This window comes from Lepidochelys kempii, chromosome 11, assembly GCF_965140265.1.
Source record: "Lepidochelys kempii isolate rLepKem1 chromosome 11, rLepKem1.hap2, whole genome shotgun sequence".
Taxonomy (NCBI): Eukaryota; Metazoa; Chordata; order Testudines; family Cheloniidae; genus Lepidochelys; species Lepidochelys kempii.
The window spans coordinates 59,212,903-59,239,052 of NC_133266.1; the positions used below are offsets into that span (position 1 = coordinate 59,212,903).

Sequence of the window (26,150 nt, forward strand, 5' to 3'; positions counted from 1 at the left end):
GATTGAAAAAACTCTTTAAAGCTAGTGCACTGCGTCTGTTATGTTAAAGCCAGTTGTGAGGTTGGCACACCAGGTGCCAGCTTATTCCAAGGCCCCTAAGCCTCATTGAACATGGACAAAGGCATAGCTGCAAAACCAGTCTAGCTCACTTGTGTGTTAGAATAGTTAAAATAGGTATTAGATTTATAGAGATGTGTTTGGACTTCATGAAATGCTTGTGAGTTGCTGCACTGCATCAATCTCCCGTGTTATACGAAGTGTTCACATTGTAACTATAAAAGTGCTTGCTATGAAACTGGAAACCCCCACAGTCAAGAGAGAAGCATTGCCAAGTGTGAAATACTGCCACAAGAGTTGTCATCACCTGCCCAACAGAAGAAGACCAATAGACACCAGACAAACCATTGTGGAACATCAGTGGACAAAAGACTTTGTTGATTGTTTCCCCCACACCCATGAAGATTGGATGCACACCTACTCTGGTCCCATCACAGCTTGAACTCTGGGGAAGGGAATAAAAATCCCTGTCAAGAAGAATGTGTCATCCCTATGCTGCTTTGACTTCAGGGAGAGAATAAGACTTTTAAGCATAAGCAAGGGATCCCTGGCTGTTTAGCTGGGGTTAGCCCTAAAGAGAGAGCTTGCATATTACAGCAGCTATTACTTTTTGAAACCTAAGTCTATAACTCATGTGTTTGTATGTGTTTACCTTATTTAACCTTGTAAATAACTCTCATTTCTTTTTTAAGTTAATAAATCTTTAGATAGTTTATTATAGGACTGGTTACAAGCATTGTCTTTGGTGAGAGATCTGAAGTACAACTGACCTGGGGTAAGTTATGGTCCTTTAGGACTGGGAGTAACCTAAGTATTGTTAGAAGAACGAGAAGTACTTGTGGCACCTTAGAGACTAACACATTTATTTGGGCATAAATGTGTTAGTCTCTAAGGTGCCACAAGTACTCCTCGTTCTTTTTACTGATACAGACGAACACAGCTGCCACTCTGAAACCTAAGTATTGTTATGACCTTTGGTGTAAGGGACCATCACAACAGACAATTTTGCCTGGGTGGCAAGATAGACCGGAGTACCCAAGGAGACTGTTGGTAGCTCCATGGATAGATTGCTACAGTGCTTGAAGAGTTCTCTCTTGGTTGGAGAAATCTAAGTATAGAACTCATACCCAGTTTGGCGTTTGTGCCTGGTTTGTAACAGTCTGCCCTGAGGTTGGTACTCACATTCGTGAGCTGCTTCAGACAACTTGACACATGTAGTATATTAAATTAACCACTTTTAAGAGTGTTGGCAGGAAGACAGTATTATACATCCATATAGTTAATGTTTTAGAGGCTTCCATAAAAATATTCCCCCAATAAATGCAGTACCAGGACAGTAAAAGATGTTAGGAATTGTTCATTCAATACTAATGGGAATAGAAGGGCGAAAGGGATTTGCTATTTTGGCTGAGTATGAGTTCACAGATTGTGGTGCGGCAGCTTCCTTTGTTGACTTTGACCTCCTCGTAGACAGGCTCACCCAAGAAACTGTGTGCGGAAATCGCTCCCAGGAGAAGTTCGAACCAGGAGAACGCCCTGCCTGCCCACAGAACGCCTGCTCCAAACCTCAACACCACCACCAGGGGAGCCAGAAGTAGAGACGCCAGCCGCCGCTACGATCCAGCAGTGGCTTCAAGGATCCAAAAGCTGTACCAGGCAAACCCTCCAAGGCCATGAGGGAGATCCTAGATGGGCCCTCGCCCTACTGCATGATCCCATCTGAGCGTCTCTACAGCTACTTCAGGGATGTATTTGACTGCATAGCCCGGAATGACGCGCAGCGCCCAGAGTGCCTCTGCCCCCTGCCCTGTGTCGACGAAGCAGGTGTCCTGGAAACTGACTATACGCCCAAGGAAGTGATGGCCAGACTCTCAAAAACAAAAAACACAGCTCCTGGGAAAGACTGCATCCCCTACAGCCTCCTGAAAAAGCGAGATCCCGGCTGCCTGGTCCTCATCACGCTCTTCAACCAGTGCAAGCGATTCTGCCGGGCTCCTGGAAGTAGGCCATGATGGTACTGGTGTACAAGAAGGGTGAGCAGGATGACCCCAGCAACTGGAGGCCCATCTCCCTCTGCTCCACGATGTACAAGCTCTATGCTAGCTGCCTGGCGTCAAGGATCACGGAGTGGTTGGTGAGCAGGGGAGCCATCAGCTCCATCCAGAAAGGCTTCATGTCCTGCGAGGGCTGCTATGAACACAACTTTGCCCTCCAAACCACCATCGAAACGGCCAGAAGGGCACGGAGGCAGTGCATGGTAGCATGGCTCAACCTGGCTCACACCTTTGGTTCCTCCCCCACCACCACATCTTTGCCATGCTCCAGGAGTTTGGGATGCCAGAGAACTTCCTCCATGTGATCCGAGAGGTGTACGAGGGATGCAGCACCACCATTCGCTCGGTCGAAGGGGAGACCGCCGAGATCCCAATCCGGAGTGGAGGTAAGCAGGGCTGTCCCCTCAGCCCTATCATCTTTAACCTCGCCATGGGGCCGTTGCTGTGAGTGATCTCCAATGGCACGCACAGATGGCTTCAACCTCCACGGTGAGAGAGTGAGCATCCTGGCTTATGCGGATGACCTGGTCCTGACCGTGGACAACCCAGAGAACCTCCAACGTATGCTAGATGCCACCAGTCGAGCTGCTGATTGGATGGGGCTCCGCTTCAATGCAAAGAAGTGCGCAGCTCTCCACATCGATGGCAGCAAAAGGGACTCGGTGCAGACGACAGGGTTCCAGATCCAGGGTGAGCCCGTCATCCCCCTGGCATAGGGGCAGGTGTACCAGCACCTCGGCATGCCAATGAGTTTCCGTGTCCGGCAGACACCTGAGGACGTCATCCAGGAGATCTTGCAGGATGCTGCCAAGATCAACACCTCCCTGCTAGCACCGTGGCAGAAGATAAACACCCTGAACACCTTCCTGATCCCCCGCATCTGGTTCGTCCTAAGTGGATCTGCCACGGCGAAGGTACCCCTCAACAAGGCAGAAAAGATCGTCCAGCAGCTGGTGAAGAAGTGGCTGTTCCTCCCCCAGAGAGCCAGAGACGAGCTGGTCTATATCGTCCACAGGCATGGCAATGCCAATGTCCCCCGCATGGGTGACCTGTGTGACATCGCGGTGATCACCCATGCCTTCGGCCTGCTGACGTGTCCCGACGCCATGGTAAGGAACATCGCAGCAAACGCCCTCCATGACGCAACAAAGAAGCGGATCGGCAGAGCCCCCCTCCAACCAAGACACCGCCAACTTCCTGAGCGGTTCCCTGGATGGCGAATTTGGACGGGATGGGCGTGTCATCGCTTCACAGTGGTCCCGCGCTCACAATGCCACGTGTCACCTGGGGAAGCGCATCGGCTGCCACTGGGAGTGGTGCGAGGAACACCAGGAGCTGGGAGTCCTGGTGCCACAGAAGAGGTCCAACGACAACACCATTGTCACCCCGAGCGCCAGGGGCATGCTGGAGAGGACCCTGAAGGCAGCCATCCACTCACTGCACATGGAAACTCTGAAGCGTAAACCAGACCAGAGTAAAGCCTTCGAACTGACCAGGAAGTGGGACACCAGCAACCACTTCCTCACCGGGGGCGGCTTCACCCATTTCGTCGACTGGCGGTTCATCCACTGTGCCCGGCTCAACTGCATCCTGCTCAACGGAGCCGTCCGCCATGGGAACCGAGACCAGCGTTGCAGGAAGTGCAGATACTCCAATGAGACCCTGCCCCATGTCCTGTGCAGCTGCAAGCCCCACTCCAGAGCCTGCCAGCTGCGCCACAACGCCGTCCAGAACTGCCTGGTGAAAGCCATCGCACCGCACCTGGGGGAGGTCGCCATGAACTGCGCCATCCCCGGTACTGACAGCCAGTTGCGACCTGACGTGGTAGTCACCGATGAGGCCCAGAAAAAGATAATCCTTGTTGACATCACGGTCTCCTTCGAGAACAGGACTCCGGCCTTCCGCGAAGCCCGAGCTCGTAAACTGGAAAAATACGCCCCCCCTGGCCAACACCCTGAGAGCGAAGGGCTACAAGGTGCAGATGTATGCCCTGATCGTTGGAGCCCTGGGCGCTTGGGACCCCTGCAATGAGTGTGTGCTGCGGACCTGTGGGATCGGTCGACGCTACGCACGGCTCATGCAGCGCCTCATGGTCTCGGACACCATCCGATGGTCCAGGGATATCTACATCAAACACATCACTGGCCACCGACAGTACCAGGAGGTGTGAGCCAGTACAAAATCATGCATCAACTACGAGAAAGGGACTGAGAGACTTTTTCCATTGGACCATATGAACTGGAACCATAAACTCATTGAACGTTAAATCCCACCAAATGAGGGTAGATCCATCCTCATCATCATATCCGCTCATTATACTCCACATCTGAACATGTCCATTTTACGGACAACATACCCCCATATCTCAATGCCTGTACTTTGACCCATTAAATTTTTACCCCCAATCGGGGAGATTGCAGATTATATATTCCTTATGCCACCCGTTCCTAAACCGAATTTCGCACCCCTTGATAATCTGTACCTTTTCCCTGATAACCAGAAACTTCAATGCTTAAACTCTGTACCGTTTTCTTTTTACTTCAACATTATCTTAATAAAATTATTAAATCTGAAAACCCTGATTTATTTACAGGTAGATGTTGGTCACAGACAATGCCAGAGTGACATTATCCCCAGTGAAGATAATGCACTTCTGAAAAAATACAGCTGTAAAGTCACAGGAATGAGTCCACTGCTAAGCAGACCTTAGGACTGTGGTTTTCAACCTTTTTTCATTTGCAGACGCTTAATAAATTTCAAATGGAAATTAGCCATAGTCTGTGGACTCTCAGGGGTCCACGGATCACAAGTTGAAAACCACTGCCTTAGGATATTGGTGGGAAGGGAGCTGCCTCTGGCAGATTTTAAATCTGTGAGCCTGCTTAGATCCACAGGAAAAGAGTGCTATCCCAGTTCTGCAGACATAAGGGAATTTATTGTCTGCATGAGTGTGGTTAATGGGTGAATTGGGGTGTGATACCTAAGCCAGTGGTTCTGTAAACTTTGTGAAGAACAGACCCCCTGCCACGGAAGATAAAGGACATTCTTTTTTCTGTTAGCAGCATAGGATCTGTGAAACAGATGAGCAGTACATATGGCCATACTTACATCCTATTTACTTCTCAGAGATGTAAAGCTAAACCTAGATGTATGTAAAGATGGAAGTATTGAGACAGTATGCCTGTATTAATGGCGAAATCCACATCTGCGTACAATTAGAGATGGCATCATATGAAAAGTTAAAACAATAACTTTGATCATTTGGAAATTACAAAGATATGTAAGAGAACTGCTTGGAAATCAAAAGCAACTCAAATGCTAAGGGAAATTGAAACCAGTGCCTCTCTGTAAAATGGAGGGGATCTTGGAGATCTTTTCTTTTCATGTATTCATTCTCCCTTGGGTCCTCTTGGACTTCGTTAATCTCAATGAAATACCAATAATTTAGAATAAATACCTTAATATTGCAATCAACTAATGTAGTAGAAGCTATGCATACAAATGGCTAAGGTGTATAGAATCAGAATTGCTCAGCTGTTTGCCATAGATCCTGTATCACAGGCAGCTGATAGAAAGCCTCCTTTAGCTTAGGTGGAGAGGGCCTATGGTTCTGGAACAAAGGAATAGCTGAGCTCTGTCCCCTGCCACTATGGAGTTTTGAGCGGATGACACCCCTTAAGGTCTAGGTGTCTACTGAGAGAGCTGGCTGAGAGTTTTTTGATTAAATGTTTTTCTTAAGAAAATGCCAATTCGTGGAAACCCCTGTCCCTCCTCTGCCTAATTTTGGAGGTGAGTGTCCTAACCACTGAGCTATTGGCTATTTTGGCATTGTGTCTGCCTTGCTGGTATTTTTCATGAAAAATTTGAAAAGGTCTCGATTTTGTTGTTCAGCATTCGACCAAAAACAGATTTTGCAACTTGTAAATATATTGCAAAACAGAATTCTTGTTTTTTGGCCAGTACTAATCACCAATTCATTACAATGTATCTTTCTGAAACACCATTCAGACACATGAATTTCAAGAGAACATTTAGACTTTACAGTTCCATGTGTTCACTGAGTGCCAGTTGTGTATTTGGGGTGGTGGCCGTCTCTCTCCTTTTTTCTTTTATATAAATAAAATAATTTTCCATAAAAAAATATTGCATGTTAAAAATGATCCAACTGCATAGAAAAGATGGACGCTATAGTAAGATAGATGGGACTGAAGCAGGGGTGGGCAAACTACAGCCCGCAGGCCAGATCCAACCCACCAGTTGTTTTAATCTGGCCCTCAAGCTCCTCCTGGGAAGCGGGGTCTGGGGCTTGCCCCGCTCTGGTGCTCCAGCCAGGGCTCCTGGAAGCAGCGGCCTGGCCCTCCTCCGGCTCCTACGCGTAGGAGTAGTCAGGGGGCTCCACTTTGCACGCTGCCCCCGCCCCAAGTGCCAGCCCCACAGCTCCCATTGGCAAGGAACCTCAGACAATGGGAGCTGCAGCAGTGGTGCCTGTGGATGGGGCATCATGCAGAGCCATCTGGCTGCGCCTCCGCATAGGAGCTGGAGAAGGGACATACCGCGGCTTCTGGGAGCCGCTTGAGCCGCCCAAAGCCTGCACCCTGAGCCTCTCCCCGCACCCCAACTCCCTGCTCCAGCCCTGATCCCCCTTCCTGCCCTCCAAACCCCTCAGTCCCAGCCCAGAGCACCCTCCTGCACCCCAAACTCCTCATTCCCAGCCCCACCCAAGAGCCCGCACCCCCAGCCGGAGCCCTCACCCTCCACCCCATTCTCCACTCCCCTGCCCCAGCCTGGAGCCCCCTCCCACAGCCTGAACTCCTCATTTCTGGCCCCATCCCGGAGCCTGCACCCCCAACCAGAGCCCTCACCCCCTCCCGCACCACAGCCCCAATTTTGTGAGCATTCATGGCCTGCCATACAATTTCTATTCCCAGATGTGGCCCTCAGGCCAATAAGTTTGCCCACCTCTGGACTGAAGGATCCAATGGCAAAGCAGGGAAGTGGGACAGAGACAAACTTTAAAGTGGAAAAGCTTTTTGAAGCAAGCGTGTTTTTCTCCTGACCCTTTAATTCTTCATTTAGAGGAAACAACTCAAGTCTCCCTTCATAACAAGAGGTGTCCTGATTATGCTGCTTGCTGTGCTCCAACTCACCCCTTTTTACTAGTTTATTTGTTTTATTTTTACAAACTCTGTTTCCATATCTGCAATATTTGATTATTTGTAATATTTGAAATTGTAATGATGACAAGTTCCGGAATTGAACAGCTCTGTTGACATTGTGTTAATATCACAATTTTCATTCTGTTGTCATTTAATTTAACCTACTACTGTAAATCACATGACAATACACTCAGTCTCGAGACCAGTCCTTTCCTGTTGCATGACTTCCTGTTGGGACTGAGAAGGAACAAGATCCAGAGGCATTTCATCCACTGAGCTATCTGACCCCAAAAGTAAGTGAAATCCACATCCTTAACTTCAATATCATTTTATGTTTGAAGGCAATTGAGTTTTGCTAGGCCAATATCTCTTTCTAGTTTTTTCTCTTTCCCTGTTTTGGATTATAATCTAATGCCAGAAGACAATGGAGTTAGAATTTTTAGTACACTATCAGCACAGGCAGACATACACACATGCAGATATATGTATGCAAAATAGACGGTATATAAACTATAGTGTTCAAAGTTTACAGAAAGTTTTGAAAGTGAAAGTGAAATTAATTCCCTTTTCCAGAAAGATCGTTTTTATGGCTATAAATTGCTTATACCTTAATCTAGGGGTATGCATGTGTGTCAGAGGACACCTGTTCCCCCAATCTTAAATTGACAATTAACCATCAAGTGTGTATTCTTTTTTTTTCAGAGAAGTAACAAATAAGATCAAGCAGTTGAAAGCACCGACTCCTGTCTGAATGACTCATGCCTCTTCTCATTTAGTTTTCATATGGCCCAGAGGTGCAGAGTCTCATCTGTTTCTAAACTAATTTTGTATACATTTAAAAGAGAAATACATTTAATTTTGTATACATTGAGGGTCGGGGAACAGAGCTTTAGATAGTGTGCTCTGTAGGACAGGGAGTGAGTTTTACTAGGTTTTTCTAGACAAGAATTTAAGGTCCTACTGTATAGTAACCAGTTAAAAGATTGCCAATTAACTCAAGTTAACTAACACGATTGTGAATGCTAATCCATACGCTCCTCAGAACTTTGCAGTTTACCTTAAAATGGGCCCTCAAGTCAACCACAAACGTTTGTGTCATGGAACAAATTATTGTAGAGTGTCTAGATTAGCATTTACAATTATATTCATTAACTCAAGTTAATTTGGCAATCAGTCAACTCTGTACCTCAGAATCACAAACCCTGGTCTACACAAAGCTGCAATGTGTTTGAAGATAGCCAACTGCAAGGGGGGGATCCCAACCTCATGGTGGGGTTTTGGACACTGCCACCATACACATGGATTACTGACTTCTCTGGTAATCTGACAGTGGGAGGCAGGCTTGCTCTCCCAAAGGGTTGCCATACTAAATGTTCCCTCACAATTTCAGTCTCAGAATGGTGCCCAAATGAAAAAGACTGGAGGAGAGAGACCTTCCAAGCATGCTAAGAGGGGGTCCCCCACAGAGCCCACTCAAAGAACTTCAGCCACCCGATAGATTCTTTCTCCCAAACCCTCACCCTCCTCTGATATCCCTGGGTAGCCCTTCTGCTGTGCTGTCACAGAGGGAGCAGAGCACTGACGGGCACTCTCTGCAATGAGGCGGACAGACGAGCAGCATATGCTACTGTTCCCACACGATGGTCTGAGGATTTTTGGAGCCTCATGCTCCATATGCCCAAATTCAGAGGCCCATTCTAAATTCAGTACAGTAGAACCTCAGAGCTATGAACACTTCAGGAATGGAGGTGGTTTATAACTCTGAAATGTTCGTAACTTTGAACAAGACATGGTGGTTCTTTCAGATGTTTGCAACCGAACATCCACTTAATGCAGCTTTGAAACTTTACTATGCAGAAGAAAAATGCTGCTTTCCCTTTATTTTTTTAGTAGTTTACATTTAACATGGTATTGAACTGTATTTGCTCCCCCATGCCCGCTGTCCGATTGCATACTTCCGGTTCCAAAGGAGGTGTGTGGTTGACAGGTCAGTTTGTAATTCTGAGGTTCTACTGTACTTGTGTCCTGCCCTAACTGTAGTCCAGGACTGAAAATTCAAAGGTCACTGGGGGCTTTAGGTGCACAGTGAAATGGGAAACATGTGGCTCCAACCTCTACGAAAGCTTTGGAAATTATCAGTATGCTCTTTACCTGATCTGTAACTTACAAATGTGCAGCGTGATAGTAATTAGCTTAGCTTGTGAGCTGTAGTTTGCAAGTGCTGGAGACAACAAGTAAAAGTGAATTATCTTTCCTGTCTAAACAATTGGAGTGGCCTGGTTGCAGGGACCTGCAGGGGCCAGACAAAAAATTGTTTATAGAAGCAGTAGTAGCTTAGGGAAGCTTTTACTACAATTAAGACACACATCTGTGATAGAGTAATGTCTGTGGGTCTCATTTATTGCTCAGACACTTTGTTGATTTTAGATCTAGGGGAAACAGGTGTCAGATATATGGATCTTGCTTCTGGGTAGCATTAAATCTCTAGAAAAAGAATAATGCTGACTTTCAAAAGAACAACAGACAAGATCTAGGAAAGAAAAAAGGAAGCACTTGCATGCAGCTAGGTTGATTCTGCTGCCAGCAAACCCCAAACATCCTCCCAGGGAAAGCAGGAGGAGCTTGTCTCCATTACATTTTCTCTTACCTTTGCTTCTATCCCCAAGTGCAGATTCCTAAAGCTGATCAATTGAAAGGGGACAAAAGAGACCTAACATCAAAACTATGACGGGGGGGGACATAAGATGTATGTATCTATTTATTATGGAGCATTCCACGTGACGTGACTCCTTTGTAATTGTGTTGAACTGGCCCATCAATCCCATTGTTCCATCATCATCTCACTTTGTGTTTAGATCTGATTCCTCATCTCTCAGCCATAAAATGAGCGCAGATATATACAAGCTTCTCTTCTTCATCAGCGAGGAACTGGACTCGGAAACCTTGATGGCCCTGAAGTTTCTGAGTCTAGAGTACATCCCACTGAAGAATCAGGAAAACATTCAGGATCCCAAAGATTTCTTCCAAAAGCTCCAGAAGAAGGGACTGATAGAAGAGGATGATCTGTCTTTCTTAAAGGAGCTAATGTTCAGAGTAAACCGCATAGACCTCCTGACTGGTAAACTGAGCTCCAGCAGAGACGAAATGGAGAGGGAGCTTCAAATCCCAAACAAGGCAAAAGTTTCACCATATAGGTATGCAGTGTGGTAGTAAGGACTCTTTGGGGCCTCTTGGGCTTAAAAGACCCAGGTAGAGATGTTCTGTTATGTCCAGGTTCATTCTTGTTTCCTATCTGAATTGTCTTCCATTTTATCTCACACACAAATCCAGGGAGAATTTTATACTTCTCAGTCTGGCTCTGTGCGTCTTGCACACTTAAGGACTGGTATTTAGCTCTATGCGCTAATGCTATTGATTGTGTCCTTGGTACTATTCCGACAGAAGTGACATCTCCATTTTCCTAAAGAGACTCAGTCTCCGAGAATGCTTTTTTCCTGGATATTATCTCACAATCATAGTATTGTATTGTAACTAGAGAGGGGTCAAGCAGGCTTGGGGTTGGATTTGATCCTCTCAAATCCAGAGAGAGAGCCTGAGTCTTACCTAGAAAAAAGAAAAGGAGTACTTGTGGCACCTTAGAGACTAACCAATTTATTTGAGCATGAGCTTTCGTGAGTTACAGCTCACTTCATCGGATGCATACCGTGGAAACTGCAGCAGATATTATATACACACAGAGATCATGAAACAATACGTCCTCCCACCCCACTGTCCTGCTGGTAATAGCTTATCTAAAGTGATCATCAAGTTGGGCCATTTCCAGCACAAATCTAGGTTTTCTCACCCTCCACCCCCCTACACACAAACTCACTCTCCTGCTGGTAATAGCCCATCCAAAGTGACAACTCTCTTCACAATGTGCATGATAATCAAGGTGGGCCATTTCCTGCACAAATCCAGGTTCTCTCACTCCCTCACCCCCCTCCAAAAACCACACACACAAACTCACTCTCCTGCTGGTAATAGCTCATCCAAAGTGACCACTCTCCCTACAATGTGCATGATAATCAAGGTGGGCCATTTCCTGCACAAATCCAAGTTTTCTCACCCCCCCACTCCCATACACACACAAACTCACTCTCCTGCTGGTAATAGCTCATCCAAAGTGACCACTTTGGTCGTGGTCACTTTGGATGAGCTATTACCAGCAGGAGAGTGAGTTTGTGTGTTGGGGGGTGGAGGGTGAGAAAACCTGGATTTGTGCTGGAAATGGCCCAACTTGATGATCACTTTAGATAAGCTATTACCAGCAGGACAGTGGGGTGGGAGGAGGTATTGTTTCATGATCTCTGTGTGTATATAATATCTGCTGCAGTTTCCACGGTATGCATCCGATGAAGTGAGCTGTAACTCACGAAAGCTCATGCTCAAATAAATTGGTTAGTCTCTAAGGTGACACAAGTACTCCTTTTCTTTTTGCGAATACAGACTAACACGGCTGTTACTCTGAAACCAGTCTTACCTAGGTTACTTGTAACCTGATGTGTGCTATGTACTGTCTCATTCCTGGAAGCATGCCACTGAGTGCTTCCGAGAGCAATTGTTTTCACTTTGGACCACACCAATTTTCTGAGACTGTGGTGGTGATCTTGGTCTTGGCTTTCAAGGATGTTGTACACAGCAGTGATAAGGATGAAGCAAACCCTTTTACTGTGGACCAGCCTGTCAGGCACATGGGGCATTTAGGTAATCTTCATTTTGACTAATTTGCTTCCTTTCTTCCCTCTCTCCTTCCTATATTGTCAGGCAACTACTTTACAGAATCTCTGAAGAAATAACTAGTGAAGAAGTTGCCAGTGTAAGATTCCTGCTGCAAAAGGAGCTTCCAAAGAAGAAGCTTCAGGACAATGCTGTAAGAGCACTTGATCGTGGTGGCTTCTTGTGCAAAGTTGGCTTTGAGTCTCTGGCTATGGCTATGCTACACCTTACATCAACATAAGTTATATTGCTCAATGGTGTGGTTACCCACCCCCCTAAGCAATATAACTTATGCCGACTTAGTGCTGAGCACACCGGTGCGTAAGTCGATGAGAGCGCTACCGCCAGCAGGTGCTGGAGTAATTAAGCCAACGGGAGCTCTCTCCCGTCAGCTTAGAGCAGCTACACAGAGAGCTTACAGTGGCACAGCTGCATCAGTTCAGCTGCACCGCTGTAAGGTCTGTAGTAGCCATAGTTTAACTCTTTCCTCGAAGGAGGTAGAGAGAACAGGTGCATGTAAATCCCAGTTTGCAGTGGGGATGGATCATGTTAAGATTATATTGTTCAGAGGAAGTGGAAGAGCTGTGAGATGGTCTCCATTAGAGAATGGGTCCTTCTTTCTCCCTCCTGTCTTAGTCTCCTTTCCCCACCACTTTATCAGTCTTTCCCACATTCTCATTGTCTTATCCACACCATCCATCTCCCTGCCTCTGCCTCCCACAAATTCAGCACACTCCTTTTCTCTTCCCACTGCTTTCAGGGTATTGATGTTTGGGTGGCACCCAAAGGAGGAGGATGTGAGCTGGAGAAAAAGCACAGGGTTTGGGAGTCAGACAATCCTAAATTGTAATCCTGGCTCTGCCAATGACTCGGGTGGTCCTGGGAAAGTCACTTAACCTTTCTGTCCCTTTCCTTATTTGTAACACTGGATAATGTGCCTAGCTGCCTCCCAGGGTATGGTGAAGGTTAGATAGACAAATCACTATCTTTGAAGATAGAAATTGCTATGAAAATACTACATACTGTTCATAAGCACCCTTCCTGAGTTCATCCACAAGGCCTCTATGCTCTGCATTAAAACTCTCCCTAAAAGCCCCAAATCTGCTATGGTCCCCCTGGGAAGATTAGCTGATACAATTACAAATTTGGGTAGTAATTAGGAATAATTGATGTAATGGAAAACCTAAAGCAGTGTAACTAAATTGTTTTTAAAAAATCCATCTTAGTTACGCATCTGGAATAGAGATGCACTTATCCAGGTTTATACCACACTTTTTATTCTAGTTTAATTTAATTCGGTCAATTACTGGATTAAGCTAAACCAGTTTAATAAGAGTATCTACTTAGTGGTTTGCACTGGTTTAATGAAATCTGTTTTGTTACATATGTGCAGAAAAACCATATGTAAACCAGCCCTAAAATCCCTTGTTTTAGCTTAATTTATTTTCCCATGAGGCGGCTAATTCACATCTTGACACCCGCTACCACCTTCTAACTTGGTGTATTTCTCTTCCCCCCAATTCTCTGTCTGTTTCTGTCTTCAGCTTGTCCTCTCCTCAGAGCAGGGAACCTTGCCTTCCTTTTGGTTTGATGCCTAATATGTTGGGTGCTACCTGAAACTAATACATCAGAATATTTTTTTTAAACAGACAATATTGAAGCTCTTTATAGAAATGGAAAAAGCTGGGATAATGAATGAAACCAAATTAAAGGTGCTGAAGAGTATTTTACAGGAAGTTAGACCTGACCTGGTGCAAAAAATTAATACCTACGAAGTAGAAACACAAGGTAATGATTTTAAACTACCCATTTGAATATTCTTTTGACTGAGTCCCGAGGACCAAAGGAGGTGGTGATGAGGGAGACATTGGATGTCGTCTGCCCCCTTTAGGAACTATTGAAGAATTGTTCTGCCTAGTATTAATTTCTGTGCTTTGACCAGTCTAGTTTTAAATGTCTCCAAGAGTGAGACCTGTACCGCTTCCCTTGGGAGACTAGTCTGTAGACTTACAGATCTTGCTGTCAGCGAGCTGCTAGGCTTTAATCTCCGTCAGCTAGTGGAAAGGTTGGAAAGAAGCATAACAGAAAGGGTTTGGAAGGGAGGCATTTTTACTCCAGTCGGTGCCAAATGCTTTAAAACAGAAAGTGGGACATTTCCAGCACTTCCAGTTACTGTGTTCTTGATCAGCTTTTGGGGCTGAAGCAATGACTTGTTCACCTGACAGGCCCAACGTTCAGGAAACAGTTAATGAGAGGCACCATCCAGCGGCCAGGGGAAAGTGAGAATACACAGACTTTTTTTCATAGCAGGTTCTCATTTGCATTTGGCACAGTCGTGTATGTTTCTCTGAGGCCCCCTGGACGGCTCTCAGAGCATTTGGACTCTTTCTCCCAGCCATTCTAAGGATGTAAGCATCACCTGTTTGGTGAGTAGAGCAGATAATGGCTCTGAGGCAGATAGTGGCTGCGTCGAATCTTGACTATAAAAAATTCTTCCACTAGCGGCAGCAACAGTGGAAACACTAGTGTCAACAGAGCACTGGTGCTTTATCACCCCTTGTTATCTAGCACAGGGTAGATGTAATCAGCACAGTAACCGTCAGAGGGCACCTGAATGATGTCTACACAATCGGGCTCCCCACCGCTGCCTCTAGAGGCATTGTGACAGTGGGAGATTTCCAGGAATTCTATTGTAGACCAGGACTGTAGCCAAGGGGGAAAATTATTTAATTCATCTCTTTAGATGGAGCAGGAAGGAGTCATGTTTTTCAGCCCTGTTGCAACTACAGAAAAATACTTTTTCAGCACAGCCATGTTTAAACGTGATTATGACTTATTTTTGCCAGTCTAGACAGTATAAAAATGTCATAACTAGGGATGTAAAACTGGTTAACTGATGAGCATTGGTTTTTGGTTAACAATTAAACTCCACTGCCAGCTCTGTGCCCGGGACATGGGGACGGCAGCTGGGACCCCAGGTGCGGGGACGGCAGGGGTGATGCGCTAAAACATGGGGGTGCTGCAGCACCCCTTGCACTCCCAGTTCCCTGTCTATGTGAACTTCTTAACTGTTAAGAAGAACTGTTCTTTAACTGATAGAATTTTAATAGGTTACATGGTTACTATTTTAAACCCTATTTACATCCCCAGTCATAACCGTGATGGAGAATTATGTTTTAACCCTCGTAGATGCCTGTGTTACAACCATTTTTCACAATCCTGTTTAAATATTGTTATTTCTGTAGTATAGACAGGGCCTTTATCTCAGCCAGGGCAACAGAAATGGTCAACCTGTCAATGGGCTAATCCATCACCAGGAGGGCAAGAGGGGAACCCATTCCTGGAGGGGACAAGAAGAGAATCATCAGTCACTAACAGAAAGAGGGCTCTCCTTCAGCACCTAAAAATAAAACCTCAAGGGAACTCTTATTCAGTGGGACATGACAAATATAGCGAAGAAGCTGCAGAACTGGTACAGCTACAGGGTTTCTTTCCCATGTTGGAAACTGGTGTCAGTTGACCATGATCTAATGTATTGACAGTTTAGATAACTTCACACAGAGAGCGAGGCTCACCAGAATTGTGTGTGTACTGGATGAGTTGCTTTGTCTGCCCAGGCTATTTGTCCTTTAAGGCTTCAGGGTAGCTTCTGTTGAAGACTAGGTGTGTAGTAAACCTGATGCCTTGAGAATCTGGCTGCTCTGAGACTTGGGATAGCCTCAGTTGAATTTTTCCATCATTCTTCTTGTCTCTTCATGTTTCAGCCCCAGATGAATCGATCACAAGCTTGGAACCTTCTTTTCAGAGCCTGACAATTACCGAAGGTATTTTGTTACTGCTCCTTAAGTAGATTAATAAATTATAAGGGTAGAAGAGACCCTTGTGATCAGGTCTTGTCTCCTTAAGACTTCCCCTGAATTAATTCCTGTATGAACTAGAGCACAGGCTCACTTAATTAAATGTAATTTAGCTAAGAGTCTGGTCACTGCCCTAAGTGTGAAGAAGTTTGTTACCTGCATTGTTTCCCACCTAGATTCCGAAGCCTGTAAAGATTTCATGGTCAGTGCCATGTAGACTCGGCCTCTTGATTCATATGGTTAAAAATAGGACTAATCATCACTAACTAAATATACCTAAAAACAGCCTGATCTTAAGCAGTGGTAGGCCCATAGGTGCTAAGGCTATAGACATTATCTAAGTGGTAAACAATGATGAAAATGTGAGCAGTTTGTCATGTTTTAGGGGTTGGAAGTTGTCTAACACTCTGCTCCAGCAGGTGATTCTATCCAATATTGTCCCCATTATTACAGTATCTGAGCCCCTGTGAGGTAGAGATGTACCATTGTCCCTACTTTAGAGGTGAGGAACTGAGTTACAGAGGCAAAGTGACTTGCCCAAGGTCACAAAGGAAGTCTGTTGCAGAGCAGGGAATTGAACATGAGATTCCAGAGCCTCAGGCTAGTGTCTGAATAACTGAACGATGCTTCTGTGTCCACCAATTTTTCAGCTTCTGACTTAATTATCTCAGTGCCTCCTTCTACACTGTCCCCAGTGCATGAAACACCCTTGCTGAGCTGATCCCCCTTTTAGTCCCTTCTGATTACCCACTTCTGCTGTGCTGCCTATGGAGGGATTCAGCTGGACTTCTACTAGGCTTGGCAGAATTCAGTTATTATTATTATTTTTTAATAAATGTTCTCTTTAGAACATGCCTAGCACATTGAGGACATTGCAAATAATACTAAATGCTCAACAAAGAGTGACAGATTAGCTGATGAGAGCTTGGACATTAGAAATACCGATCGGTTCAGACAGTTCATTCTCTCTGTTTCTCTCCTCATCCAGAATTCTCTTTTGATTTTTTTTCCAAGCAAACGGCGTGCAGGCCGAAATCGGACAGGATCCATGCAGAGGGGAGCTTTATGCCTGTGCGTATCCCATTGCAGGATCAGGGCCTCAATGCCTCACTCTCCCTCCCCAAATAAAGCATTTTTCTTATTTAACTATCCAGGACTTTGCAGGAAATAGCAAATCACATCTATTCCCGACTCTGTGATTTCTTATCTGAATTGAAGAAACTCTCCTTTTATATTCCTTTTTATACTCTGGTGGAAATACGAAAATCTCCTTTTTATTTATTTATTTATTTATTTTATTTTTTCAACTGCGTGGCAGCCATCGGTATATGCCTTTTGGTTTCTGACATCTAGCAATGTTACAACAATAGTCTTTCTGAAACATTTGCTGCTGTCCCACTTCTGCTCCAAGATATTATTGCAGCTCTTTTCAACATAGTGTATAATGGATCTTCCTTTGAATTTAAATCCAAGAAAAATGGGAAGAAAATATTCCCTTTAACAGGACACAGGGTCACTTTTTTTTGTCCAACACTCACTCATAAGACAAAACTCGCCTTCCCCTGATAGTAGTGATCATTTGCAGCAGTTACATATTGACCAAGTAATCTATTGCAAAGCATCTTTCCTTAAAAAGGAAGCCCGTCTATGGATTTGCTCAGCTGGAAATAGCAAAAAATGAATCTCTGTCTAAAGATCCCTCAAAATGATGTGTCCACAATGGAAGCTAGTCCCCACCCCACTCCTTCAGATCAGTTGGATGCCATTTTTTATACTGAATTATGTTAAAGTTAAGACTGTCCTTTTGACTCTAAATCTCCTTTCGTGCCCCTTGTAGGTCATATTCACCAGGAAGTTCCTTGCCCTAAAACATGTGCATTTGTGGGCCCAGGTGAATTGGGAGCAAAGGAAGCAGTGTCAGTGCCAAAGGTAAGAAATCCTGATGTTTAGCTTGAACTGCTGCTCTGCTCCTGACCCTCATGGGCATAAATCCCATTTACAACCCTCCCTACAATTGTTGGTGAGGCCCTAGGGAACTCTCATCCAGAATACAAGAGTAAGCCCCACCCTTTGCTGTGTTGCCTGAGGATCAACACCCCATTAGACAGGAAACAGAGCAATGTGTGCCACTGGGGGAGTGGGAGAGGGGAAGAGAACCACCAGGACACCCTGAAGCCAGTGGAGAGTTTCCGGCAGTCATGGTTAAGCACTTCCCTCCCTCCCTCAAATCATGCTGAATCAATGGATAAGAACCAACGAACCCCACCAAGCAAAGGAAGGAGGGAGCAGGAATCTCAAAGGTAGCCCCCACCATGTGCTCTTGGGGGGAGAGGGGCGCGTTGGGCTGGGACAAACACCTGCTCCCTTTCCCTCTACTCCAGAACAATAAACTCGCCATGGGGGAGGGAAGGAGTGCTCGGGGGAAGGAAACAGGGTTTTTATTTCCCCACTCCCTTCCATCCCCCTGCAGGCAGAGGCTAGAGCTGTCCCAGATTCACAGACTTCCCCTACAGCGCTTCCCCAGCGTGTGGTATGTCTGTGGGGCTTAGATGAGGCGGGGTAACAATCGTCCCATTTCTCTTTTGGGTACCTTAAAACCCACAGCTCTTTATGTTGCTTTTACAATCTTGTCATTACACTCTGTACATCTCTACAGCTCAAGAACTCCTACAGAATGGACAATAATCCTCATGGCTATTGTGTGATACTGAACAACTCTGATTTTAAAAATCCTGATGAAACCAGGACAGGCACAGACAAAGATGCTGGTAATTATTTTGCTTGTTGAACTACTGCGGGGGTTTCTTTGTCTGAGGGAACCATTTAATCTACCCTTCTTTGTAAAATGGATAAGCTACTTAGTTGTCACTCTTTCCTTTCACAAGACCACTCTCACCAAGCTCCCTTCCCTCCATGGTTGGTCTGACAGAAGTGTCAGCCATTATGGCATTGGAAAAGCAGTCTCTTCACTGCTAAAAAGGATGGTCGTCTTACAGCTTGACAATTAATCCGTGTTAGCTCTCTCCCTATAACAGCCTAATGGAGATAGAAGTAGTTTTTACCTTGTAGTTGCTCGGTGAGGTCAACACTACACTCCCCACCTGTGGATGACCTCACCTCCTTATACTGCAGTGACAACAGAGGCTGTCTCCGCCAGGATTTTACAGCCTGAGAGCTGACTCAGATTAGTTATCTTGCTGTAAAAACACCCCTTTTAGTCTCCTTGGCAATTCCCGCATTAGAATTTGTCTGTTTATAGCTGACAGACTTATTTTTACCCTCTTGGACAGAATATGCTAAAAATGTAGTTTAAGGAAGGAAAGTCTTTCTGTTCTGGGTACAAGCTATTGTTGACAGAGTGTGTATATATATATATGTGTATGCCTTTTCTGCTATGTTGTCTTTCTGCTTGATGACTTCTCTCTCTTTTTTTTAATAGTCGTGTTCTTAGAATTGCCATGAAATCCGTAAGCTCTCAATTCTGTGTTCACTTAACCTACTGTCTGCAGCTGGAGGATATCCGGAGACCACACTGCCAGTTAGAAAGTGTTCTGATCCAGTAGATAGACAAATCTGGTTGCAGCAATGCTCAAATGAATCCAACTATCTTATCTTGCCATTTGCCTCCAAGCCCTTCCTCCTGCAATAACTCCATGTCTGTCTGAATCCACACATCCTTCCTTTTTAACATGGTGTCTTAAAAAAGCGTACATGGCTGAATTTTAACTCTGACCCCTTTCAAGTTGCTCGTTTCCAGTCACCCTCTTTTCTCTAGAAGACTCTTCTCGCCCATTACAAAGTCAGCAGATACTGGGAAAGCTGTGTAGATCCTTACCTTTGGTAAGAGCCAGATTCTGCTGCTCTTGCTCTGCACAGAGTAGTTAATTTCAACAGGATTATTTGCAGAATAAGGAACTACTTCTTGGAAGAGTGGCAGAATCCAGCCTTAAATAAGTACATCATCATTATCTTGTTTTATCAAGAGCTATTCATAAATATCTCAAATCTCTGTGCAGCATGAAGTTGGTGAAAGATGCTTAAGCAAACTAAACTCTCCTAATTTATGATGATTGATTTCTATGGAAGTAAAACCTGCTTTTTTCTGGGAGGACAGCATGATGCTCAAGGCAAAGGCATTGTATCAGGAGTAAATGAATAGTTGTGTATTTCTTGCTAGGGCAATATCATTTTTATCCAAGAGGACTGACAGGGTGTGGAAAAATAAGGTGGGCTTCTTTGTGGGACTGTAACACTTTCCAAACTGCCTGACGGTGTCTCTTGTTCTCCAGTGCAGTGGCTACCATTTCATCATCTTCTTCCCTCTCCTCTGTTTCTTTATGTTAAATGAGTGCTGACTTTCCCTCTCGCTTTCTCTCTCAGAGGCTCTGAAACAGGTCTTTGAGTGGCTTCAGTTTGAGACAATTGAGCACCGAAACCTAGAAGCAAAGGAAATCCATGAGACAATCAAAAAGTATAGCAAGAAGGACCATAGCAACATGGACTGTTTCATTTGCTGCTTACTCTCACATGGTGAAAAAGGTAAAGTATATGGGATAGACTGGAATTCTGCAGCCGTCAAAGATCTGGTCTCCTGCTTCACTGGATCTGAGTGCCCCTCGCTTGCTGGCAAACCCAAACTCTTCTTTATTCAAGCCTGCCAAGGTAAGACAGGGCAGAAAAGTATCCTAGTGGAAGAAGATTCTTCTCGACAGCTGGAGACAGATGCTTTACCCTTGCCTTCCATTCCTGACTGGGCTGATATCCTCATTAGTATGGCTACAGTGGAAGACTTTGAGTGCTACAGATACATAGAGAGAGGCAGCGCATTCATTCAGTGCCTCTGCAAGGGAATAGAGTCTTTCTGCCCACAGTAAGTACTACTCATATTCCCCATTTTAATAGCACATAGAGGACTGATGAAGAGGTGGAATGCATTTGTCCCAGAAACACTTTCTTAAACTAGCTTAATAGAAACCCATTGACAATAGTACTTTCCACTTACTGTATATAGCACTTTGCATCTTCAAAGCACCGCATGATCATTAATTAGACCTCACAACCCCTCTTTCACATTGCTAAGTGTGTATTGTTATTCCTGTTGTACAAATAAGATTGACTTTAAGTGACTTGCCTGAGGTTACATAAATCAGCAGCATAGCCAGGATTGTATTGTTGGACCTTCAGGTGCCCAGTCCCCAGTTCAACCCTCCACACTGTGCTACCTCCCCAGATGTATCCTGTATAGAATTTTACAATATTAAATGACCAATGGGAATTAATGGGAGTCTGTGGAAGCAGGCAAATCTTTTTAGTAAAGAACAATGGCAAGAACCTCCCTTCCCTAGGCTGCTGGTCTATTTAAAAAAAAGAATTGCTAGCGTTTTGGTTAGAAATGAAGGGAAATGGTGTCTGGTGATAAGTCTTGTGTAGCATCATGGAGGGCAGGGGGAGGGATTGGATGATGTGTTCATCTGTTTCTCCATATTATCTAAATGCTGCTCCTAATCAGTACCGAGAGGGAAGACAAATGTCACTTGGTAGAAAAACTTACACTGAGTGGCCTTTCTGAAATTTTTTTCTTCAGATCTATGTGGAGTGTAATGGTTACATAGTAGAGTGTTAAAACTGAGTGACTAGCCAGAAGTACAGGGAAGCCATTGTCCTTGCCTCAAGGGATCATGGTATCAAGCAAACATGGATAACTTCCCAGACCAGCCTCACAAGCCTAGTTGGAAACTACCATGTATTTCTATGTAACTTTCTTTTTTTTTTTCTTGTAATTTGTTTAAGGCGTATGGATCTGCTGACCATCCTGACACAAGTCAACAAAGAAATGGGAGAAAAAGATTTTAATGGGAAAAAGCAGATGCCGGAAATAAAATCAACCCTGCGGAGACAACTGATCTTCCAGATGTCAACGTCAGACAATTAACCAAAGAAATAATAAGTCTGGGATACGCTACATTAGGAGCTACTTTTTGGGATGGATTCAACTTGCAGTTCCAAAAGACAAATGGACTGGATTTGCAAGGCAATGAGGGACCTCAGCTCTCAGATCTCCTTCCCTGCAATGGCTCGGTGTCCTGACTTCCAGATCTGCAGCTGTCCAAGTCACCAAATGGCCTGATTATGTGTGTAAGTGAAGGGGCTGAGTGACTGACCTGCATCTGTCTACTTTAGCAGGAGGTGAGCGTGCTCAGCACCTTCTAGGATTGACCCCTTGGTCATGATTTCAAATGAAGAAGCACTCTGCAAAATCATGATTCCAAAATAATGAGGAAATTGTACAGTTTCCATTTGTCAATGTTATTCATAGATAAGGCCAAAAGGGACCATTGTGATCATCAGGGATCCTAGTTTTCTGTGATAAGAAAATCCCCAAAATTCTCTAGTAAAAAAACATAAAAATCCGTATTTTTCCACAATTAAAATCAAATGCTGAATTTTAGTTTCTCTAGCCACAATGTGTATAGGTATCAGTTGAACGCAATGTTTTATTGACATATTTACAATTTTTAAGCAAGTTCAAAGCCTACCTGTGCCATCAAACACTATAATAAAATTAATAGAATTGCAATTTGTATGTCTGTATTCTATATTTTCAGAAAATTGTGGGGGGGTTTTAATGCATAAACACTCGAATGATACGGTTACAGTGAATTGTTTCATTACTGTTGTTGATGGCCCTGTGGTTTCAGCCTCTTGTTTTCATTTCTTTTCGTTCAGTTTATGTTTAGCCCTTTCCATGTGTTCTACAGCTATCTGCCTTTGAATGTGATCTATAGCCTTGCTGCATACAGTACAGAACATGAACATGAAATTCCATCAACATGAAATTTTTCCTTGCCAAACGCAGTGAGACAGTTTTTAGGGGTGATTTTTTTAAGTTTTTGGCCTCTTTTCATAACTTAAATTTCTCACCTCTGGAGGCTGAAGTGAAATTTGAGATGCCTTAAAACGCAAACCCCTATATGCTGTTGAGTAACCTCTATACACTGGAAGTAGTTTATTGGAGTATGTTTAGCAATGTAAATTTAAAACGCATTCAAAAATCAACCACAAATGTGGGAGGTTGCACACATTGAATAAGCGACACTGGTACTTTCAGTAAAATGTAGTTAATAGTTAATGTGTTTTTATTTTTTCACAAAATGTAAAAACTGTTTTTACAGAATCTCTAAATTCCATGTTTTTCCATGGCAAATGGGTTTCTAGAATCCCTGGTGATCATCTAGTCTGACCTCCTATATTGGAGACATAGGACTTTCCTGAATTAATTCCTGTTTCAACTAGAACATAACTTATAGAAAAACATCCCATCTTGGTTTACCAAAATCCATCTTTACTATCTCAACCCGTGCCCTTCCTGACCCTCCTCCTCCCTTCCCCCCAAAAAGAAAAAAAAAACAAAAACAAACCAAACCTTCCTTGATTTGCATTCTGGATTTACTGATCTGATCCTGGGAAGACTTCTGGGTACTCTTCTGGCTCTGTCAATCTGTTTCTTCACTTCAGCAGGTGGGTATTGTAGTTGTAAGAATGCTTGATAGAGGTCTTGTAGGTGTTTGTCTCTGTCTGAGGGGTTGGAGAAAATGCGTTTGTATCGTAGAGCTTGGCTGTAGATAATGGATCATGTAGTGTGGTCTGGATGAAAGCTGGAGGCATGTAGGTAAGTATAGCCATCAGTAGGTTTCCAGTATAGGGTGGCATTGGCACCCTAACAGCAGGATTGTCTGGCTATGTAGACTCCTTCCTCAGGGAGCATTTGCTCCAACCCCTCAGACAGAGACAAATACCTACAAGATCTCTATCAAGCATTCTTACAATTACGCTACCCACCTGCTGAAGTGAAGAAACAGATTGACAGAGCCAAAAGAGTACCCAGAAGTCACCTACTACAGGACAGGCCCAACAAAGAAAGTAACAGAACGCCACTAGCCGTCACCTTCAGCCCCCAACTAAAACCTCTCCAGCGCATCATCAAGGATCTACAACCTATCCTGAAGGACGACCCATCGCTCTCAGATCTTGGGAGACAGGCCAGTCCTTGCCTACAGACAGCCCCCCAACCTGAAGCAAATACTCACCAGCAACTACACAACAAAAACACTAACCCGGGAACCTACCCTTGCAACAAAGCCTGTTGCCAATTGTGTCCACATATCTATTCAGGGGACACCATCATAGGGCCTAATCACATCAGCCGCACTATCAGAGGCTCGTTCACCTGCACATCTGCCAATGTGATATATGCCATCATGTGCCAGCAATGCCCCTCTGCCATGTACATTGGCCAAACTGGACAGTCTCTACGTAAAAGAATAAATGGACACAAATCAGATGTCAAGAATTATAACATTCAAAAACCAGTCGGAGAACTCTTCAATCTCTTTGGTCACTCGATTTCAGACCTAAAAGTTGCAATATTACAACAAAAAACTCCAAAAACAGACTCCAGTGAGAGACTGCTGAATTGGAATTAATTTGCAAATGGGACACCATTAACTTAGGCTTGAATAAAGACTAGGAGTGGATGTGTCATTACACAAAGTAAAACTATTTCCTCATGTTTATTTTTCCCCCTACTGTTCCTCACATGTTCTTGTCAAGTGCTGGAAATGGCCCATCTTGATTATCACTACGAAAGGTTTTTTTTTCTCCCCCTGCTCTCCTGCTGGTAATAGCTCACCTTAAGTGATCACTCTCGTTACAGTGTATATGGTAACACCCATTGTTTCATGCTCTCTGTGTATATAAAATCTTCCTACTGTATTTTCCACTGCATGCATCCAATGAGGTGGGTTTTAGCCCACGAAAGCTTATGCTCAAATAAATGTGTTCGTCTCTAAAGTGCCACAAGTACTCCTGTTCTTTTTGCGGATACAGACTAACACGGCTGCTACTCTGAATCCTGAACTAGTTGAATAAACTGAAATGAAGAAAATATTCTCTCTGCACTTATAGAAGATTCAAATTTGTTTAGCACTTAAAAAAAAATCTATTTGTATCCACCCAGACAGTGACCAAGAAACAGGATGATGATGATATAACAGTTTGCACTTCTCTAGCTTCTTACATGTGAAGAGTTCAATGTGCTTTACAAGCATTAATTAATTCAGCTTCACAGCCCCAGGATCCACAGGTTTGTGACCAAATGTAAAAGTTGAGGCACTCATTTTTGATTTTCCCTGACTCCCTCCAATCTCTGTGTAGTATAGTTTGTAGACTGGAATAGGCATTTGTCTTTTCTAGAGCCAGATCTCTCAGTGACTCTTGCATGTCTCTCTGGCTCTGCAAGTACAGGCAACCCCTTATGGGCAGCAGGGAGACATCCACTTTGAGTCCTGGATCACAATAAATAAGTACTTGCTTTTACCTAGCCTTTGCCTCTGTTGTGTGTGTTTTCCCCTGCTTTCCTTGCTTGAGGTGACTGCAGTGGGTCGCAGAGGAAGGGTCCAGAGTTGTCCTTTCCAATGTTTGGTTCTTTGGTCATTGAAGACAATGGTGCACTGCACTGTGTGTGTGTGTGTGTATATATATCTGTCTTCATCAAATCTCCTCCCCTTCCAGTGATGACTCCTGTCATGTTCTCCCCTTTATGTCGTTAAAGAGTTAATTCTAACATTCCTGTAAGATAGCATAGTGTTATCCCTATTTGAAGATGGGGAAACTGAAGCACAGAGAGGTTAAGTGTTCTGGGGTGTTAAGGTGGTGGTAAATGTTACGGGGTTAAGTGGATAAGTTATAAAATCAGCTTCTGTGGATAATGTCTTGCTTATCTCTAGTACTGAGAAATGTGTGCTCTTGTATCAGAGTAGGATCAGCTTTCAATCACCCTTCTATGGCTAAAAGAAAAGGAGGACTTGTGGCACCTTAGAGACTAACCAATTTATTTGAGCATGAGCTTTCGTGAGCTACAGCTCACTTCATCGGATGCATGCCGTGGAAACTGCAGCAGACTTTATATATACACAGAGATCATGAAACCATACCTCCTCCCACCCCACTGTCCTGCTGGTAATAGCTTATCTAAAGTGATCATCAAGTTGGGCTATTTCCAGCACAAATCCAGGTTTTCTCACCCTCCACCCCCCCACACACAAACTCACTCTCCTGCTGGTAATAGCCCATCCAAAGTGACAACTCTCTTCACAATGTGCATGATAATCAAGGTGGGCCATTTCCTGCACAAATCCAGGTTCTCTCACCCCCCTCCAGAAACCACACACACAAACTCACTCTCCTGCTGGTAATAGCTCATCCAAAGT

The 26,150-nt window shown here is 44.3% G+C and overlaps 1 protein-coding gene across 3 annotated transcripts; it reads left to right on the forward strand.

Moving 5' to 3' along the window:
* The first annotated feature begins 6,529 nt into the window (after positions 1-6,529).
* Positions 6,530-22,459, forward strand: LOC140895804 (caspase-8-like). Of its 3 annotated transcripts, XM_073306414.1 has the most exons (11): positions 6,530-7,560; positions 9,939-10,013; positions 10,123-10,461; positions 12,074-12,179; positions 13,675-13,813; positions 15,790-15,849; positions 16,897-16,953; positions 17,720-17,811; positions 18,539-18,650; positions 20,263-20,752; positions 21,673-22,459. In XM_073306414.1, exons 3-11 carry the CDS (start codon positions 10,151-10,153, stop codon positions 21,812-21,814), a joined length of 1,509 nt encoding a protein of 502 aa, XP_073162515.1. In that variant the 5' UTR covers positions 6,530-7,560; positions 9,939-10,013; positions 10,123-10,150; the 3' UTR covers positions 21,815-22,459. The 3 variants fall into 3 exon arrangements, with proteins under 3 accessions (XP_073162515.1, XP_073162514.1, XP_073162516.1); XM_073306413.1 differs by lacking the exon at positions 9,939-10,013 and having other exon boundaries at positions 6,531-7,560; XM_073306415.1 differs by lacking the exons at positions 9,939-10,013; positions 16,897-16,953 and having other exon boundaries at positions 6,533-7,560.
* Positions 22,460-26,150: the final 3,691 nt, after the last annotated feature.